This window comes from Nomascus leucogenys, chromosome 6 (assembly GCF_006542625.1).
Source record: "Nomascus leucogenys isolate Asia chromosome 6, Asia_NLE_v1, whole genome shotgun sequence".
NCBI classification, from domain to species: Eukaryota; Metazoa; Chordata; class Mammalia; order Primates; family Hylobatidae; genus Nomascus; species Nomascus leucogenys.
Window position 1 is genome coordinate 71,317,879 of NC_044386.1, and position 20,226 is coordinate 71,338,104.

The 20,226-nt window shown below is 44.9% G+C and overlaps 1 protein-coding gene across 15 annotated transcripts in view; it reads right to left on the bottom strand.

Moving 5' to 3' along the window:
* Nucleotides 1–17,126: 17,126 nt before the first annotated feature.
* Nucleotides 17,127–20,226, bottom strand: part of TJP1 (tight junction protein 1) — a 276,908-nt gene continuing 273,808 nt past the window's right edge. For 8 of the 15 annotated variants that reach the window (XM_030814390.1, XM_030814388.1, XM_030814384.1 and 5 more), the window contains one exon: nt 17,894–19,418. In XM_030814390.1, coding sequence (XP_030670250.1) covers nt 19,324–19,418 — 95 coding nt within the window. In that variant the 3' untranslated portion in view covers nt 17,894–19,323. Of the gene's footprint in view, nt 19,419–20,226 lie in introns of all 15 variants that reach the window. The other 7 variants (XM_030814391.1, XM_030814393.1, XM_030814394.1 and 4 more) reach the window with 2 other exon arrangements.

Genomic DNA, 20,226 nt, shown 5'->3' on the forward strand with positions numbered 1-20,226 from the left:
ATGCTGCTGACTCTGGGTGCACTGCTGAGGAGTCAGCCCTGGCCCAGTTCAGGAAAAGTGGCTGCCTAATGCCACCAGCTGGCCCTTGCATTCTTTCCTGGGTGAAGCCAACAACCCTCGGGGGCTAAGCCCCACTGTGAGAGCTCGCCTGCTACTTGCATCCAGTGAATAGGGCGCCATTTCCAGGTCTCCCCCCAGTGCTGCAGCAAACATCCCTGTAGGCCGCAATTCACACACTTGCTTGCATTTTTTTTCTGTGAGATAAATCTTCAGCAGCAGGATTGCTGAGCTGAGTCTAAAGGATTTCAAAGTTTTATTTTCAATTTTTTTTTTCTCAATTGTCCTTTAAGAGGGCAGAATCACTTTACTCTCTTCCAGTGGCAGATGAGAATGTGCTTCTCAACACCTGCCCAGCCCCAGGGATTATCCCTCATTTTAGTCTTGGCCAATCTGAGACAATTCATGAGGGGAACTGATGACTCGCTGTTTTCCAGACATTTCTTTGGTGGTGGTGAAGTTGAGTATGTCTTTATGCTTATTGGCCATTGTTCTTCCAGGAACTGTCAGTTACTGAGCTCTGACCTTAGATTTGTCATCTTCTAAAAACTATCTGCAAGAGCTCTTTGTATATTAAGAGAACTACTTTTACTATTAATGCGTGACAAAATATTCTCCCCATTGACTTGATGTGCCATCCATAAATATAGTCATGAACCACATAACCACATTTTGGTCAACAACAGATCGTATATAACACTGGTCCCATAAAATTATAATATCACATTTTTACTGTACCTTTTCTACGTTTACATGCATTTAGATGCACCAATACTCATGGCTGTGTTACAGCTGCCTACTGCATCCAGCACAGTGCCATGCTGTATAGGTATGTAGCCTAGGAGCCACAGGCTACACCATACAGCCTAGGTGTGTTGGAGGCTGGACCATCTAGGCTTGTGTAAGTGCCCTCTATGATGTTCTCATAGTAATGAAATCACCTAACACCACATTTCTTGGACTGTGTCCCTGTTGTTAAGTGACACATGACTATTGCTTTTTGTTTAAAGTCTGTGTTGCTTTTTGTCTAAAGTCAGTAAAGAGGCACAGTTTACACTTTACGTACCCATATATACGTATGGGTGTATATATGTATTTATTTTTTGCAATAGATTCTTGCTCTGCCACCCAGGCTGGAGTACAGTGGCATGATCTTGGGTCACTCCAGCATCCACCTCCCTGGCTCCAAGCGATCCTTCCACCTCAGCCTCCTGAGTAGATGGAACCACAGGCGCGCGTGCCGTGCCTACTTCTTAAAAATTTTTTGTAGAGACGGGGTCTTGCCATGTTGCCCAGGCTGGTCTCAAACTTCTAGAATCAAGCGATCTGCTCACCTCAGTTTACCCACGTGCTGACATTACAGGCGTGAGCCACTGCACCTGGCTCACATGTATTTATTTTTATTGTCATATTTATCTGGTTTTTTTTTTCATGACTTGTGATTTTTGTGGCATGTTTAGAAAGGCTTTTCTTGTTCCAGGATTAGAAAAATAGTCACCTATACTCTCCTCTAGCATTTTTATTATTTCACTTTGCAGATTTAAATTTTTGTTTCATCCGGAATTAATTTTGGTCAAAGTTCAATAGGGTTGCAATTTATTTTTCCCTGAAGAGGAGGGACAGCTGTCCCGATATAATTCACTAAAGAGCCCATCTTTTCTCTGCCCATCTGAAATGCCAACTTTACTACAATGTCTGCAACTTAATCTCAAATGGTAGCGCAACAAACATACTTACAGTGTGTGTGTGTTGAAATTAAATCAAATGTGGAGAAATGTTAACATAGCAATTATTGAATCAAGATAGTGCATTTGGCCTTCATTACCCACGGGTTCTGCATCTATCTGCCCATTCAACCAACTGCAGATTGAAAATACTCCAGAAAAAAAATTTGTTAAGTACAATCATAAAAAATAATGCAAATAAAAACCAATATAGCATAACAACTATTTCATAGCATTTACATGGTATTAGATATTACAAGAAAACTGAAGATGATTTAAAGTATTTAGGATGGTGCGTGGAGGTTACATGCAAATACTGTACCATTTTATCAAGGATTTGAGTCTTTTCAGATTTTATTATCTTTGGGGGTCCCGGAGTCAATCCCCTACAAATACTGTGGTATGACTGTATATAGGAGATCATTACACCATCTAGTTTCCAGTTTGGTTTTCACAATGAAATTGTGTTTAGGCCAGGCGCAGTGGCTCACGCCTGTAATCCCAGAACTCTGGGAGGCCGAATCACCTGAGGTCAGGAGTTCAAGGACAGCCCGGCCAACATGGTGAAACCCTGTCTCTACTAAAAATACAAAAAAAAATTAGCCAGATGTGGTGGCACATGCCTGTAGTCCCAGCTACTTGGGAGGCTGAGGCAAGAGAATAGCTTGAACCCGGGCGGCGGGGGTTTGGCAGTGAGCCGAGATCGCACCATTGCACTCCAGCCTGGGCAACAGAGCGAGACTCTGTCTCTATTTAAAAAAAAAGTTTATAAAAATCTAAAAGAAAAGGAGCGTTAGAATGGAGATATAGTCTCCACTTTCAAAATGAATGGTTGAGCAAAAGTTCATTTCCTGCAGAAAGGCCTGGACAAGTGTGGCCAGGACGAGCTGAGACCCGATGAGAAAGGCAGAAGGGCGTCAGGCAGGGCTTGCACTGCAGGAACCTGCTCTTGCTGTCCTTGAGTAGAGAAGAGAGTTGTGATGTGTGGACAACAAGACAAGAGCTGTTGGGAGCCTCCAGCTCCAGCTTGAATGACTTTTTCCATTGATGTGGAGGAGAAACCCGTGGGAGCCGCTGGTCCCTGTGAACAAGGGCGGTGAATGGGCCGGCGGGAGCGGGCAGCTGGCTTATGGCGAGGTGGTGGGTCTGGGCTAGGCTGCGGCCTTAGGGTTGGTGGTGACCATGTACCAAGGGACACGGCTGGCTTCCCTCTCACTGCAATAGCTGGGCCACGGCTCACTGCCCTTCTTCCTCCTGTCACACCAGTCACACTGAGAGAGGGCCCTGCACGTGGTGACAGCATGGGCTGAACTGACTCCATTTGCCCAAGCACCAGGGACACTCCTTTACCTCCTCAGGAAGGCTCAGCTGTAGAGGAGCAGAAGGAAGATCTGAAGATAAGAAGAAGGAGGAAGGGCAGGAGTGCAGAGTGGGCCCGCCAGGGAGGGAGGGGGTGAGTGAGCAGCCAGCCCTGCCCGCATCCCCCACCCACACCCTGGCCCCTTCCCAGCAGAACTGGTGACACTTTTTTTTTTTTTTTTTGAGACGGAGTCTCGCTCTGTCTCCCAGGCTGGAGTGCAGTGGGGCAATCTCGGCTCACTGCAAGCTCCGCCTCCCAGGTTCACGCGATTCTCCTGCCTCAGCCTCCTGAGGGGACTACAGGCGCCCACGCCCTGCTAATTTTTTGTATTTTTAGTAGAGACGGGGTTTCACCGTGTTAGCCAGGATGGTCTCGATCTCCTGACCTCGTGATCCGCCCGCCTCGGCCTCCCAAAGTGCTGGGATTACAGGCGTGAGCCACTGCGCCCGGCCCGGTGACACTTTTCTTCCCAGTGCCTTTCAAATTTCCAGAGCAGCTCAGAATTGCTCAGTAGATAACAGGTTTGGGGTTTTTATCCTTTTCTTCCTAATGACAAGGCTCCTGAGAACAGGAGCAGCTGCCATCTGTAGGGTATTCATCATCCTCCTGCAGTGGGGAAATGAGTCATTTTAGCATAAAATGTAGGACTGCCATGAAATTCAAATTGCAGTACTTTGACAAGAATTATAATGTTTGCAGAAATTCTCATCTAGGAGGCTGAAGTGGTCCTGCAGGAAGCCCCCGTCACCTGAGAGAAATGGCTGCAGTCGCCAGCAGGGTCTGACCACCTTGCCCAGAGTGGACAGGACTGAGGCCACCTCTTAATTTTTTCCACCCTTCTTGTTCCTGGACATTAAATAAGACAGAGAAAGCAGGAAGGTGGGGAGAGAGCACCCCTGCAAATAAGAGTCATCTTCCAAGAAAGTATCAGCCAAGTAGGCAGAATTCTTGCCAATTTAGTTGACTGTGCATGGGAAGGGAAGTTTCTAGGGCCTTCTGGAAACAGAATATTTTCTTAAAGGGGCCACCAATGATACTCTTTGGTCATTCCAAAATGACCTCTCTGGGCCTGACGCCCCTGTGAGACGTCAAGCCAGCTGGACTTCCTGGGTCGAGTGGGGATTTGGAGAACTTTTCTGTCTTATAAGAGGATTGTAAAGCACACCAATCAGCATTCTGTAGCTAGGATTGTAAAACACACCAATCAGCTCTCTGTTGCTAGCAAGAGGATTGCAAAATGCACCAATCAGTGCTCTGTAAAATGCACCAATCAGCACTCTGTAAAATGCACCAATCAGTGCTCTGTAAAATGCACCAATCAGCAGGATCCTAAAAGTAGCCAATCACAGGGAGGATTGAAAAAAGCACACTCTGATAGGACAGAAATGGAACATGGGCGGGGACAAATAAGGGAATAAAAGCTGGCCCCCTCCTAAGCACCACGTCAGCCAGCAGCGGCAACCTGCGGGGCTGCTTTTGACGCTGTGGAAGGTTATTTTTTCACTTTTCACAATAAATGTTTCTGCTGCTCATTGTTTGGGTCCGTGCCACCTTTGAGAGCTGTAACACTCACCGGGAAGGTCCATGGCTTCATTATTGAAGTCAGCAAAACTGTGAACCCCAGGGCAGCAATCAAATCTGGACACTTCTGGTCAGTCTAGTTCCAGATCCAGGGAAAGGAATGCCTGGGCGGTAAGAGGGAATAACCCTTCCAGCTGACAGCAGTTGTTCAAATAATAAGAAAGGCATACAGGAAGTGTGGCGCCCAGCAGCAGTCTGATAATTGCTCCAGACGCGAATTTTGGTTCGAAGCTCCTATGAGTTGTGGGTTTTACTCAAAAGCTCTAAATTCTTTGTGCAAAGGCTGGAGAAGGCAGCGCGAGGGCCACGTGAGGGTCTTTTCTCACAGTGTGGGAACCGACATTGTCATCCCTTTAGGTGGCAGGGTGGTTCAGTTACTGTGTGCCCACAGCAACCAGAATGAGTTCCCCTTGGGGTCATGGACCCAGTATCTCAGTTGAGCACATGGTAATTTTCATGAAGGCTGGCTGGCATTGCGTGACATTAGGGGCCTGTGCACACGAGCGCCCCAGGCCTTCGGGCAGCTGCCAGTGTGGGCTGGGGCTTCCCTGTCGGGAAGGAGCCACCCTGCACCTGTGGGTGAGTCTTGTACCCCTGGCAGGCAGGTGTGGCTTGTGGCAGGGTGAGCCCCTGGCACGGATCTGCTGGTTTCCCCAGGTGAGAGTTTCTATGTGGCCAAAGGTCACCAGAAACTGACAGACAACCCTAAGCAAACCCCAGCTCAGGGTTCATGTTGCCCGAGCAGAACCTGCTGATGTGGTCTGTAGGGGGGCGTTTTTCTTGGTTGGCTGACACTCCCTGGAAGGAGGCGCGGGCCAGGCTAGTGTGCTTAGCAGCACCCCAGAGCAGTGTTCGGGGTGGAGGCTCAAGTGTGGTGTCAGTGTGCTCCCACCGGAACCAAGCCCAACACTTCCTGTCTCTTCCCTTCCTGCTGTCAGGTGGGGCTGCTGTTGGGGAAAGAAAAGCAGGGAGGACAGCATGGGAGGCTTTCTCAGGGCCGGGCCTGGGAATGGGGTACAGTGAGGGGGTGACATGGATCACCTGACACCACTAAGGGCCAGAGGGGAGGAGAGAGGTCCGGCTGTGCCCTCCTAGGAGGAAGGGGAGCCCCGCCACGCAGCGCCCCGCCACGCAGCGCCCCAGGCCCTTGGGTATCTGCGAGCATGGGCTGGGCTTCCCTGTGGGTAGGGAGCCACGCTGCACCTGTAGGTGAGTTGTGTCCCCTGGCAGGCAGGTATGGCCTGGGAGGAAGGCACGCCCTGCCACGCGGTGTCGCTACTGGCTGGCAACTGTTGGGGAATTTATTGAAGCACGTGAAAGAGCCCCACCCTGCCACAGCAATCACGTGCCTTTGGTGAGACTGAACTTGGCTCCGGGACCCCATTGACCTCTCCTGGCCTCACACTAAATGGAGTTGCATTGCTCCTCCAAATTCCAACCAAGACGACCGAGAAGTTGGCCTGAAGCAGGCACACACGTGGAAAAGAGGAGCTGAAGCCACGCGGGGGCTGCTCCTGCAGAGGAGGTGGCTTGGTCTAAGTTTTCAAAGCAGTGGCCGCTTGGCTGCGTCAACCTGCATGCCACGTTCCTGGCTTTGATCATTGACATGTGCCTGGCTCTGTTGCTCTCAGCTCCTGGCCTCAAACTTCCTTTTGAAGAAAATCGCTGAAGCTTTTGGCCTCACTTCTTCCAAGAGGCAGCTACAGACACTCTCCGGGCCTGGCTGCCTGTTTCTTGGGACAGGGCCGCTGGCTTGGGTTTGCTGTGCTTCACCAATGCCATGTGACTCCGAAGGGCCTCACCCATGCCAGGGCCCAGCACCGGTTCGGGGACAGGCCAGGTTGGCATGACTCTGATTCTGCAGATGGCATTTTTAGTGACTCTGCTGGGAATTGGTTCCTGAGATGATAAAGCCACTGACACAGGGATGACAGATGGTTAACAGCACCCCCCGAGAGTAGGCCGGTTCTAAACGCTTGACCTGTGACACAGCATCCATGCCACGCGGCTGCTCCGTGAAGTAGAAGCCATCATCATGGTCTCGGCAGTTCTACGATGGGGACACTGGGGAGAGAGGAGTGACTGTGCTGGAGCATGCGTGGATGAGGGGAAGAGGAAGGGAGGGCGTGAGCCTGGTGGTCCAGCACCATATTGTCCTGCTCCACTTTCCTCCGAGCCTTGGGTCTGCACGGGCTGGAGCCCTCCCTCTCTGGGATGGACACGGCCCTGTCCTGTGAGAGGTGGTATGTGGATACCTCCTGCTCTTGAGTGAGCCCGGCCCTCTGTAAGGAGTCAGGGAATGTACCCGCCATGCCAGCCCAGCCCTGTGCTGCCAGGGGCCTGTCTTTCTAGAAGGTGGGAGTGTGGGCACAGGCTGCCCGCGCAGCTGCAGAGTTCCCTCCTCAAGTGCACCCTGGAGTGGGGAGGGAGGAGCCTAGGGCACTCATGGGCTCCAGGTCCCCTGGCTCCCTGCCACCCTCATGGTGATCTGTCCTTGCATCCACTGGGGAGCTCAAGTGACCAGACCTTGGAGTATTTCCACATATTTTTCCTTCATGGCCTCCCAGTGTGTGCTTGGGGAAACTGAGGCTGGTAAGGCTGTAGAACACATCACCCACAGCAAGGGCCAGAGGGGTACACGACCAGGGGAAGACCAGGCCCTTCAGGGCTCACGGCCCCATCCCATGGCCACAGAGACAGAGACTTTTCGCTTGGGTGGACACTGATGGGTCCTGCTCCCACTGCGAGACCGCGTCCCCCTGCCAGCTCCACCTGGGCCCTGCCCTGGGACTGGGAAGTTGTGTTTTAAGTCTTGCCCTGCCTCAGTGTTCCCTAAGGAATCCTGCCTGGTTATGACATGAAGCACACGTGTGGTGTCCCTTTTGTGCTTCTGGAGCTGTTGCCCTGATTGGCATCTTGAGAAGAATACTGGCAGTCAGGGGATCCTGGTGCCTGCCCTGGCTCTGCCCACCTCTATGTGCGTGTCAGCCAATGGGACTCTCTGTTTCTCAGTTTCTCGTCTTTATTTATTTATTTTTGGAGACAGGGTCTCATTCTGTTGCCCAGGCTGGAGTGAAGTGGCACGATCACGGCTCACTACAGCCTCGACCTGCTGGGCTCAATCGATGATCCTGCCTCAGCCTCCTGAGTAGCTGGGACTACAGGTATGTGCCACCACACCTGGCTAATTAAAAATTTTTTTGGGGGGAGCCAGGCATGGTGCCTCACGCCTGTAATCTTAGCACTTTGGGAGGCTAAGGCAGTTGGATCACTTGAGGTCAGGAGTTCGAAAGCAGCCTGGCCAACATGGTGAAACCCTGCCTCTACTAAAAATCTTTAAAAAATTAGCTGGGCATTGTGGTGGGTGCCTGTAATCCCAGCTACTCGGGAGGCTGAGGCAGGAGAATCGCTTGAACCTTGCAGGCAGAGGTTGCAGTGAACCGAGATGGTGCCATTGCACTTCAGCCCGGGCCACAAGATCGAAACTTCATCTAAAAAAAAATTTTTTTTTTTTTTTAGAGACAGGGTCTCTCTCTGTTGTGCAGGCTGGTCTTGAACCCCTGGGCTCAAGCAATCCCCCTGCCTTGGCCTCCCAAAAGTTTCTCATTTTTAAATGGACCCTGACACTGGACTGAGATCTCAAGCTGGTATCCCATGAACTGAACCCCATAGGAACCTGCCTTTCTGAAGGAAGTTGGAGGAAGGTGCTTCCCCAGGACATTTGGCCCCACCTCTTCCTGTGGTTTGCAGCCCCTGGCACCCACAGCCTGGAAAGACCCCACATTCCCTGCTGAGGGTCGTACTGTGTGCTGACTGTGCAGACCATTGGAATTTGTCCTTCCCTAGGCAGGTCAGGGTCCTGTCACCACATTGTCTAGAGGATAGCAGGTGCTCCTGAAGTGTTTCTGAATTGGACCATATGCAAAATGTACATCAAATGAGTTTTAATAACCTATTGCTCCTAGAGTAATTGAATTCATCACTGTTGAAACCCCGCCTGGCCTGAGAAATTGGCTCAGGTGAAGGAGAGTGAAGACATGTGGCACGTGCAGGCAACATGGGCCCTGCGCTGGGTCTCAATGAGGGGAAGTGCTCTACAGGGTGTCAGTGGGTCAAACGACTAACTGGAATATGGGTAGGAGACCAGATGCATGCATGCATGTTACATCTCCTAAGGCTGGAGTTGGAACGGCAGAGTAAGGAGTTTGGCAAATCCTCTCCCTAAAAGGTAACAGCAAAACTGGATAAAATGGTCAAAACCATCATTCCAGGACTGTGGAAAACAGTCAGAAGCAGACAGCATGTAGAGACATGTTTACTTAAGGAAAAACCCCCTGCATGAGAAATGGCATTTTTGCCTGGGCTTCTCATAGCCCCACTTCCCACCCCAGTTGTGTAGATCTGCTAGGCAGGGCATGCCATGGAGCCCAGCAGCTTTACTGCCCTGTGGGGCTGGCTGGATCTGAAGCAGGAATAGTAGCAATCTTGGGAAAGGTGAATATTGTAGCTAGCCTGATGTGGTAATCTGAGTTGGACAAACATCAGACCAGTAGACTAGCCAGAAATTTGGGAGATTTGGAGAATGAGAACCATAGTGGGCCTTGATAAGTGCCCGCATGTCCATGGCAGTCTGGAAGACCAGGTGCATGTGCAGGGCTGTGCACAACACCCAGGAGAGACTGCAGAGTCCCAGCTATCCATTGAGTCAGCCTTGTATTTGCAGATTCAACCAACCATGGATTGAAAATATTAAAAAATGGCCAGGGGAGGTGGCTCACACCTGTAGTCTCCGCACTTTCGGAGGTCAAGATGAGCGGGTCACTTGAGCCCAGGAGTTCAAAACCAGGCTGGCCAATATGGTGAAACCCGGTTTCTACATGAAATATAAAAAATTAGCTGGGTGTGATGGCAGGCGCCTGTAGTCCCAGCTACTAGGGAGGCTGAAGCAGGAGAATCGCTTGAGCCTGGGATGGGGAGGTTGCAGTGAGCCGAAATGGTGCCACTGCACTCCAGCCTGGGTGACAGAGTGAGACTCTGCCTCAAAAATCAATGAAAAATAATAATAATACATGGGGTGGTGGGAGAGCATGGAAAATGGGAAAGGTTAATGGGTACAAAAATATAGTTAGATACAACGAATAAGATCTAGTATTTGATAGAACAACAGGGTGACTATAGCCAGCAATAATTAGTTGTACATTTTAGAATAACTGAGGGAGCATAATTGGAATGTTTACAACATGAAGAAACAATGAATGCTTGAGGTGATGGATATCCCATTTACCCTGATGTGATTATTACAGATTGCATGCCTGTATCAAAATGTCTCATGTACTTCATAAATATATACACCTAAGTACCCATAAAAATAAAAATACAAATACAAAATACAGTGTAACAACTACTTATATAGCATTTACATTGTATTAGGTATGATAAGTAACATAGTGATGATTTAAAGTCTGTGAGAGAACTGCACAAGTTATATACAAATACTATTCTATTTTATGTAAGGAAATTGAGCATCTGTGAGTTTTAATGACTGTGGAATCAAATTTTGGGTCCTGGAACAAATCCCCTGTCGATGCCAGGAGTTGACTATATATCTCTGGCTGAACATGAGGCCTTGTGCCTGTGCAGAGGAGTTGCGAAACCTGACAAACTGTGAAAGTTGGGGCACATTTGTACACTGCCTCAACTCAAAATTCATTCCCTAAACCACACACAAATAAACTGGCGAAGCGTGGAAGCCTTAGTGGTTAAAGGTGTTTAAGTACATTTGACCAATCATTGGCTGACCACATATGCTAACCCACAGGCAACCACTAGGAAGCTAGAGTTGAAAATAACAACAACAACAATGAAAACCCCAAACTGAACAGATACATCAGTGGCTGCACACTGAGGTTGAGACTGATTGTGTAGGATTTATTCAGTGAAGTCACTAAAACAAAAATACAGCAACAGTCCCTTGGGGGTAAGGGGAAGGAGCAGAATCCAGAGTTGCTACAATATTACGTAAAGTGTCCAGTTTTAAAAATTATGAGACATGCAAAGAAACAGGAAAGTGTGATCCCTATTTGGGTGGTAAGTGGGGAGGAAGCTGTCAATAGACACTGTCTGATGGGGCCCAGATGTTTGAATTTAGTAGACAAAGATTTCAAAGCAGCTATGATAAAATGTTTAAAGACCTAAAATAAACTGTTTAATTTGATTTGACTTTTTTTTTTTTTCTTGGAGTGACACAGTCTCACTCTGTCACCCAGGCTAGAGTGCAGTGGCACGATCTCGGCTCACTGCAACCTCTGCCCCCTGGGTTCAAGTGATTCTCGTGCCTCAGCCTCCCGAGTAGCTGGGACTACAGGCACATGCCACCACATCAGGCTATTTTTTTGTATTTTTAGTAGATACGGGGTTTCACCATGTTGGTCAGGCTGGTCTCAAACAACTGAGAGGTGATCCATCTGCCTCAGCCTCCCAAAGTCCTGGGATTACAGGCATGAGCCACTGCATCCAGCCCATTTTTAAGAGCAATGACTCATCAAATACAGACTATCAATAAAAAGATAGGTATTGTAAAAAAAAAAAAATCAAATGGAAATTCTGGAGTTGAAAAGTACAATAACTGAAATATTTACTAGAGGGGTTTAATAGCAGATTTGATTTGGCAGGAGAAAGAATCAGTGAACTTGAAAGGAGATTAATAAAACCCATCCAAATTGTAGAAAGAAAAGAAAATGAAGAAAAATCAACTGAAAAACAGACCTAAATTTGAGACTCATCACACATACCAAATACATGTTATAGAAGTCCCAGAAGGAAAGGAGAGAAAAGGGAAGAAATATTTGAAAAATAATAGCAAGAAAGTCCAAAATTTGATGAAAAATACACCAGTGAAGCACAACAAACTTCAAATAGGATTAACAGAAAGAGATCTATAGCTAGATGCATATAGAGTTGACGGACAAAGATAAAATTTCAAAACAGCAAAGAAATAAAAAACCCACAACCTTATCACATACAAGGGAAGAACTATGTTTAACAGCTGTCTCAAGTGAAGAAGACATTAAAATGACATATTCAAAGTGCTGTAGGAAAAATATTTATTAACCAAGAATTCTTTAGCTAGCAAAACTATCCTTCAAAAGTGAAGACAAAATAAACAAAAACTGAAGAAATTAAATGCAAGCAAATCTGTCTTATAAAACATACTAAAGGAATTCCTTCAGGCTGAAAAGAAATGACACCAGAAGATAACCTGCATTTAACCCAAGCATAGTAGAAAATATCTATATTTCTTATATGCTCTATATAGATATTTTCTAGTATGCTTTTAATTCCTTTTTTATTGCTTCATTCTTACTTTTTTGTTGTAATTGGTTGCTCTAGGAATAAAGAGAGCAATGAAGGAGAAAGAAGAACAAAAAAGCCTAAGTCATATAATCATTAAATAGAGAAGTGGCAGGAAGAAATTAAACCATATCAATAGTTAGATTAAATGTAAATGAGATTAAACACTCCAATCAAAAGGCAGAAATTGATAGTAATAAAACAAGATCCAACTACATGCTTTGTATAAAGAGACACCATTTAGATTAAAAGACACAAATACCTTAAAACTAAGTAAGAATGAAAAAAGATATACCATACAAACAGGGACCATAAGAAAATTTAACTGATATTCTAATATCAGTTAAAATAGACTTTAAGACAGATAATATTGCTAGAAACAAAGAGGGATATTTCATAATGGTCATAAGGAAGATATAGCAACTATAAACATACATGTTTCTAACAACAGAGCTCCAAAATATGTAAAACCCAACTGACAGAATTGAAGGGAGAAAAAGGCAATTCAATAATAGTTGGAGCCTTCGATACCCCACTCTCAGTAACTGAGAGAACTAGACAGAAAACAAGCAAGGATATAGAAGACCTGAAGAACAGCAGCAACCAACCTGACTTCTCCTCTATCTATAAAACACCCCACCCAACAACAGAATACACATTCTCTTCAAGAGCACATGCAGCACTCTCCAGACAGACCTTGTACTCGACCACAAAAAAGGCCTCAATGAAGAGGATTCAAATAACACAAAGTATGTTTTCACATCAGAATAAAATTAATTAAAAACAACAGAAAGATATTTGGGAAAGCCCCGAATATTTGAAAAGTTTAAAAATTACTTCTAAATAACCCAGGGGTTAAATCACAAGGAAAATAGAAAATATTTTGAACTAAATGAAAATGTAAAAATATCAACATTTATGAAGTACAGCTAAACAGTGTCTAGAGGAAATTTATAGCTTTAAAATGCCTATTTAAAAAATATCTGAAATCACTAAACCAAGCTTCCTCCTTCAAAAATTAGAAAAAGAACAAACTGAACCCAAAGCAAGGAGAAGGAAAGAAATAATAAAGACTAGTGCAAATTCCACACAATGAAAAACAGAGAGCCAATAGAAGAAAATAGATGAAGCCAAAGTCAATTCTTGTACTGCTTTATGAGGTTGTGTAGTGTAGTTATATAAGAGAATACCCTTGTTCTTAGGTAATATGCATCATGTCTTCAACCTTATGCTCGGATGATTCAGAAGAATACTGTTATGGGCAGAAATGTTTATGTCCCCTAAAATTCGTAACCCCCACTGTGGGTGCATTTAGACATGGGGTCTCTAAGGAAGTAACTGAGGTTGAATGAGGCTCTAAGGGTGGGCACTGATCTGATAGGATTAGGATCCTCACGAGACACCAGAGGGCGTGTCTGCTCTCTCCATGTGCATGTATCAAGGACAGGCCACCGAGGACACATAGATGGTGGCTGTTTACAAGTCAGGAAGAGAACCCTTAACAGAAACTGACCATGCTGGCACCTTCTAGCCTCCAAAACGATGAGAAAATAAATAAATGACAGCACAAACTGCACATTTTCCAAGGAAGCATCTTGGACCTTATCTAAGCCACTCAGTTTAAGCCACTCAGTCTACGGTATTTTGTTACCATAGCCCAAGTTGACTACCTCCCTACCTACCTAGAGTGCACCGCACAGGTGGAAAATTGGCAATACTCAGGGAGTCTAGGTCAAGGGGAGAAGGGAAGTTCTCTGTGTTATTCTCGCAAATGCTGTGTTATTGCAACTAAGTGTGAAAATATGCTAAAAAAAAAATAAAAACTAAACCTTCCCCTGCCTAGGTGGTGGACACTTAAGTTGCTGGGCTGTGATGGGCTGGAGGCTGTGCTCTCCTGGTTCCCTGACTGAGGTGAGGGCCTTTGGTTTAGTCCTGCCCTCCCTGCACAGGGTTCTTTTTGCCTCTATCCCACAAAGTCGTCAGGACGGTGGACGCAGATGCACTTTCTGCTTCCTCCTGGTGCCTGCCCTGTGTTTCCTGTGGTCCTCCTTGGAAAGGCCACAAAAGTGTTTCAAGAGGACTCAGGTCCAAGATGCTTCCTTGGAAAATTTGCAGTTTGTGGTGTCATAAATGTGGCACATTAATGGTTGCTAAAACGGGGGAGCAACTCCTTAAGGCTTGGTGGGAGCATTTCAACTGAGTTTAAATATTCAAAAACGTTAACAACCAAATCCTGTCCCCCAGCGGCAGCAGCACTGGATCCTACTGACCAAGCTTCCACGCTCCTCCCTGGGCCTATCAAGAAGAAACCAATGGGCTGGACGCAGTGGCTCATGCTTGTAATTAATCCGGGCACTTTGGGAGGCCGAGGTGGGCGGATCACTTGAGGCCAGGAGTTTGAGACCAGCCTGGCCAACATGGTGAAACCGTCTCTACTAAAAATACAAAAATTAGCCAGGCATGGTGGGGCAGTGAGCCGAGATTGCCCCACTGCCCTCCAGCCTGGGTGACAGAGCGAGACTCTGTCTCCAGGAAAAAAAACCAATGAAGCCCTGGGACTGTTTGGTGCATGTGTCCTCTACTAGAAAGCAGGCTGCAAAGAAACTCAATTTTGCTTTAATGCACTCGGTTTCAAATGTTTCTGAAAACCCTCAGCTTCCCACTACAACTGCAACTGCTGCTTGGTAGGTATCAAGACTGGGGCTGCTCCCTGGGTCTCAACCTTCGTCCTTTCCACTTGTTCCCACTCATCCTCAAGCTGTCCTTATCCAACATGGAAGACACTCATTCTCAGAAGTGCTGTGGGAAACCCCACGTCCTCAAAGTCTTCTCTAGGAACCCCACTGCCATCGTTCCAGCCGGTTTCTGCCACACCCCCATTGACAAGAAATGTAGAGTTGCTAGGGTGAATACTTGGCACGCCCCTCAACACTAAACAGCAGCAACATACTGACCACATGTCAGTGTCCACATTTTCTTTCCTTCTCTGTTTTTAAGGGGGTATAAAATGATTTATACCTGAATGTTTTCAAATCCACTTAAGACCAGGAGGTGGTATGTGGACAAATAGGTCAAATTATCTCAAAACTTTATGGTGACAATCAAGCCAAGGTACAAGCACGCTAAAATTACCACCCGTGCACCCACCTCTTCCGATTTTTCCGCGGGCGGGTGCCAGAGGAGGGCGTTCCACATGGGGGCTCTGCTGTGTCTCACGAGGTGCACTTCTCTCATGCACCAAGAGAAAACCTTACACATCTTCCCTGCCTGGCATTGTGCCAGTAGGCAGAAAACTTGGTGCAACAAAACTCAATTTTTAGTCTTTATTGGCATGTAGTTTCCTAGACAACTGTGGACACAATTCCCTCAGAACAGCCTATGGTGCAAAGGGAGGGAAGGGAGAGTGCCAGAATGTGGAAGGCTTGTCGTAGTTGGTTACAGACCTCTCTTCTGAGCACCTTGTTTGTGTCAACTTCTGGCTAACCTGAATGAACACCCATCAGCTGGGAGAAACAAGCACTAGGGGACACCTTCATGGCCACTGGTAAAGAAAGCCCTAATTATCTACAAAATAGAAATGGAAAACATTTAAAGTTTTATCCATTTTAGTTTTGAACCAGAAATCTTCCAAGTTTAATATATACTTTAGTGAATTCCCCTGCCAAAAACAAAAAACCCCACCCCTAAACCAAATGGTATTCCTGCATCTTGGGCAATAGCTCCTTCACTGTCAAGTAGTTCCAAAGGAAAGCACACGAGTAGGTAAGTGCCCGAGTTTTTGCTGTGATCAAATTGATCAGGAGACAACAATGTGGTTCTGTAAATATCAGCACATCAACAGTGGGTCTGCCACACTCCATCTGGGGAAACCCGGCTAAGCAGCCGGGAAACAGAGTGCCGGGTCACTCTCTACATGTAGGGCTGCTGGGCAGCCACAGTAACGTCCCAGAATGCATCTGCACACAGCTCTCTGGTTTGCTTTCTGCAAATTGGACAGAAAACAGCCTGGCTTCCTATCCAGTAAATGGTTTTCAAACTGCGAGTCAAGGAAAACCGAAAACTTACTCCCCATCTGCCTGTTGATGGCCTTCCTGCATTTGCTGCCACATCCCTTCCTAGCCAACTGCTCCCTGTCTAGACGGAAGCCACCCAGTGTCAACGTCTGTGTCTCCTCACCTGAGTCATCTCCATCTGCACAGTGCCTTGTGTACTGCATTAAGTATTTGCTCAGAGGTCAAGAGGAGGAACTGACTCACGCAGCATTAGTGGATGTTCACTAAGCCTTCTGTTGATCGTAACGTTAGTATAGGGGAAGGGCAAAAGCAGAATTCTGACCCTAAAGCTTGGCCATCTGAATGAACTCACTGCACCATGCTCAGTGCTGTGGGAAGATGGTTAGGCAACAGAAATGTCCTTAGGAAGGAGCTCTAGGTATCTACACCTGACCAGGTGTTCATGCCACATACTAAAAGGTAGGGGTACAAAAAACAGACTTACTGAGTTGTGTCCCTTTCACAATAAATTGTTTCCCTATTTAAATGAAAACTGTCTTATTTAGGCCTTATATATGTGTCTGTGTTTACAATAAGGACACATTTAAAACAGAATAAACTCAACACCTATATCATACTACACATAAAATTAACTCAAAGTGGATCACAGACAAAAATATAAAACAAAAAATTCTGAAACTTGAGAACTCTTTACACTTTGGGCTAAGTGAAGATTTCTCTTAGTAAAGATAGAATATCTTAGTGAAGATATAACAAAAGCACAATTATGAAAGAACTGATAAACTACACTTCATCAAACTGAAGTCAAGCGAAATGAAGAAACGTTTACACAAAAACCCGTATGCAAATGTTTATAGCAGTTTACTAATAATCTCCCAAACCTGGAAACAACCCAAAAGTTCCTTAACTGGGGAATGGATAAACAAGCTCTGGTACAGCCACACACTGGAATACCATCTGGCAATAAAAAGGAACCTGCAACATCATACATGAATCTCAAATCATCATGCTAAGTGAAATAAGCCAGACTCAGAGGCAACATATTGTATGATTCCATTTATATGACACTGTCAAAAAGGCAACTATAGAAACAGAAGAGATCATCCTGCCAGGGGCTGGAAGAGGGGTTGAATATAAAGGGGTACAAATGATTTGAGAAGATAAAGAGTTCTATGTATTAACTGCAGTAAATAAACAGTATGTGTTTTGTCAAAATTTGAACTATACATTTTAAAAACAGTAACTTACTGTATGTAAATTATACCTTAATAAAGATGAAAAAAATAAAATCCACATAGATGGATTCAATCCACAAAGATGTTTACTAATAAAACACTATAGCAATAACCCAAATGTCAACAGGGGTGGCAGTTAAACAAGTAGAATATCCACAATGGAATATTTACGCTCATTAAACCCATTTTCTTCCCCCAAATGTGGGTGACATTAAACAATGCCCATGCTATTTATCTGGGGAATAAAACCATATACAAATGGTTATACACACACACATGAACGCACGTGTTTCCCCACACAGGGGTGTGTGTTTACCCGCAGGGGGAAGTCTGCCTGCTGCTTTCTCCCACTCTGTCTCCAGGTCCTTCTGCCCCACTTCAATCTGAGCCCTTCAGATGAGCACTGCCCACCCATCTGTACATGCTGGCCAAGGGGAGAGATTCTGCATGCAACACCAGACGACGAGGTGGTAGGTGACGCTGGGTGATAAGGATTTGTGTGCAGGATTTTAAAACAGGATTATAAAGCTGCATGAAACTAGAAAACAGTGGGCAAACAGACCAAGCCAGCACTTTATTTTAAAAAGTTTTATTTTGGAGATTTAGAAATTTGAGATTTTTAATAACGGCAAAAGAAATTCAGTCACACCTAATGATTAACAGAACGTAGTGATGTATTATCTAAACAGAAATCGTGCTGATGTGCCATAATAAATTGTCTATTAGTAAAAAAATACACTTTAGGGCACAGCATTGTATCACAAATTACAGTAGGGATACTTTGCAAGAATTTAATCAAACTAGAGAATTCTGAGTAACTGTATCTTTTAAATGCAGCACTTAAAAATGTAACAACTCTGTGCATCCTTTTTCTTAAAAAAAATGACCTTGCATGTGTCATAGAAACGCTGCTTTATTGCTGCAGAGGTCAAAGTTCAAGGCTCAAGAGGTACAGGAGAGAATACAAAGGTAGCCTTTAGAAACGTGGTTTTGTTTATGTATAAAAAAGGTAAAGTTTATAAAAGTTAATTTACAAACCAAGAACAAAAGTGGTATGCACGCATTATGTACAAGCATCCTTAAAACATCAAAATTTTCAAATGCATAGCCAGAAAGAACAGAAAACCACCACTGCCCCCTGTCAAAAAAAAAAAAAAAAAAAAATCCCCAAATCACACCACTATTTTCTTCTGGGTGATAACACATTTCTGAAACCACCAAATGCACAATGTACTCAGTCTTTGTCATGATACAGTATCTAGATAATGCACAAAAGCCATAAAAACTTAGTAACACAGCGAGAATGAGCTAAGAATTAAGAACATGAGGGTAAGGCATTCCTGCTGGTTAGTATGTCTGTGGTAATATGGTGAAGTTAGAGATCTGAAGAGGCCATGGAACCAGTCTCACATGTTTTTGTATCCTTCCCTAAGAAAAATGTGTTTTCATATACAATAAGTCATTGTCTTCACTTCACCCTCCCCCAGTTATAAATCTTCTTGCTGTACATTTCTGTTAAATCCACAACACTGGTTATATATTCCAGGTGCATTTAAAAAATGTGTGCATATTACTTCATGCATAATAAAATAAAATGTGTATGTATGCTAGGCCAGGGCCACAGTAAAGTTTGAAACAGTGTACTTTGGAAAGAACAGACCTCAAATGCACCCCCATTTACTGGCTGGTATTTTAACGGAAATCAATATGTGAAGTTAAGCAGTGATGATAAAAAAAAATTACAAAAATCACAAAGCAAAATATCTTTGAACCTCTAGCCAATACCAACAGTCCCGTCAATCACAAACATGCAGTGTGTAGCATGTTTTCCGACCATGGTTCAGGGGCATGCTCACTCATCTTTATCAGTTCAAACAAATGCTTCATACTAACAAACTGCAGTATCAACTCTAAAAAAGGTGTAATACTTGATAGAGTGGTTCCATTTAGATTAAGTTTAATCCAGTTTCACATTATTTAATCAAGTTCCTATATTTCAAGAGTTAAAAGTGGTCAATAAGGACAGAAACACAGTTTGCTCCAACGAGATAATTTGGATCTCCGGGAAGACACTTGTTTTGCCAGGTTTTAGGGTCACCTATGAGAGAAAAGAAGATGATGTCATTTACAGTTGAGTAAACTGCTATCCATAATGCTTTGCAATTATAGGGCAAATACGTATATTTAGACATAATTTCTTCTGTTTCTTCAGCATATTGTATTTGTATCAAAACACTGCTTTATTTCAATGCAGATCTGCTGGCATCTAACAATTTCAAAGGTGTTTCACACTTCTAAAAAAATATATTTTTAAAACGTTCTTTCTAATTCACACCATTAAGAACAGTTTTTTTTTTTTCTTAAACTTTCAGACTTTTCAAAAAATGAATACAAGTGAGTGATGGCAATCTTATGCCTGGGACAGTCCCGGTTTGCCGGAGCCCACATAATTATCAGTAGCACTTTTTTTTTTTCCAGTTTCAAAAGTCTGGAGGATAATTATGTGATCACCTATTTGAGCTGAGAATGAGGACACATTTCTCACACTCAACTATAGACCCCAACAAATGAAACCCAGTTCTGCAGAATCTAGCTCTTGAAGACTGTCTTCCCCCTTACAAAAAACAAGCAAAAAAAACGAGACTGCACCAGAGCTGCTCAGCTCTGATTCCAGCTGGACAACAAAATTAATCATGCAGCTTCAAAAACTCACTGACTGGGTGTTAGTTAGGTCTCAGGATTTAAGTTTTTAATAAGCTCTTGGTGATTTCTATTAAATATGAAGAAGGCAGGGATGACTATATGTCTCTGTGGTATCCAAGCAAGCTGAGAGTCACAACTGTGGACGCTTGCTTCCCTTACAGCAGTAGCTCTCAAACAGGAACGACCCTGCCCCTGACGGGACA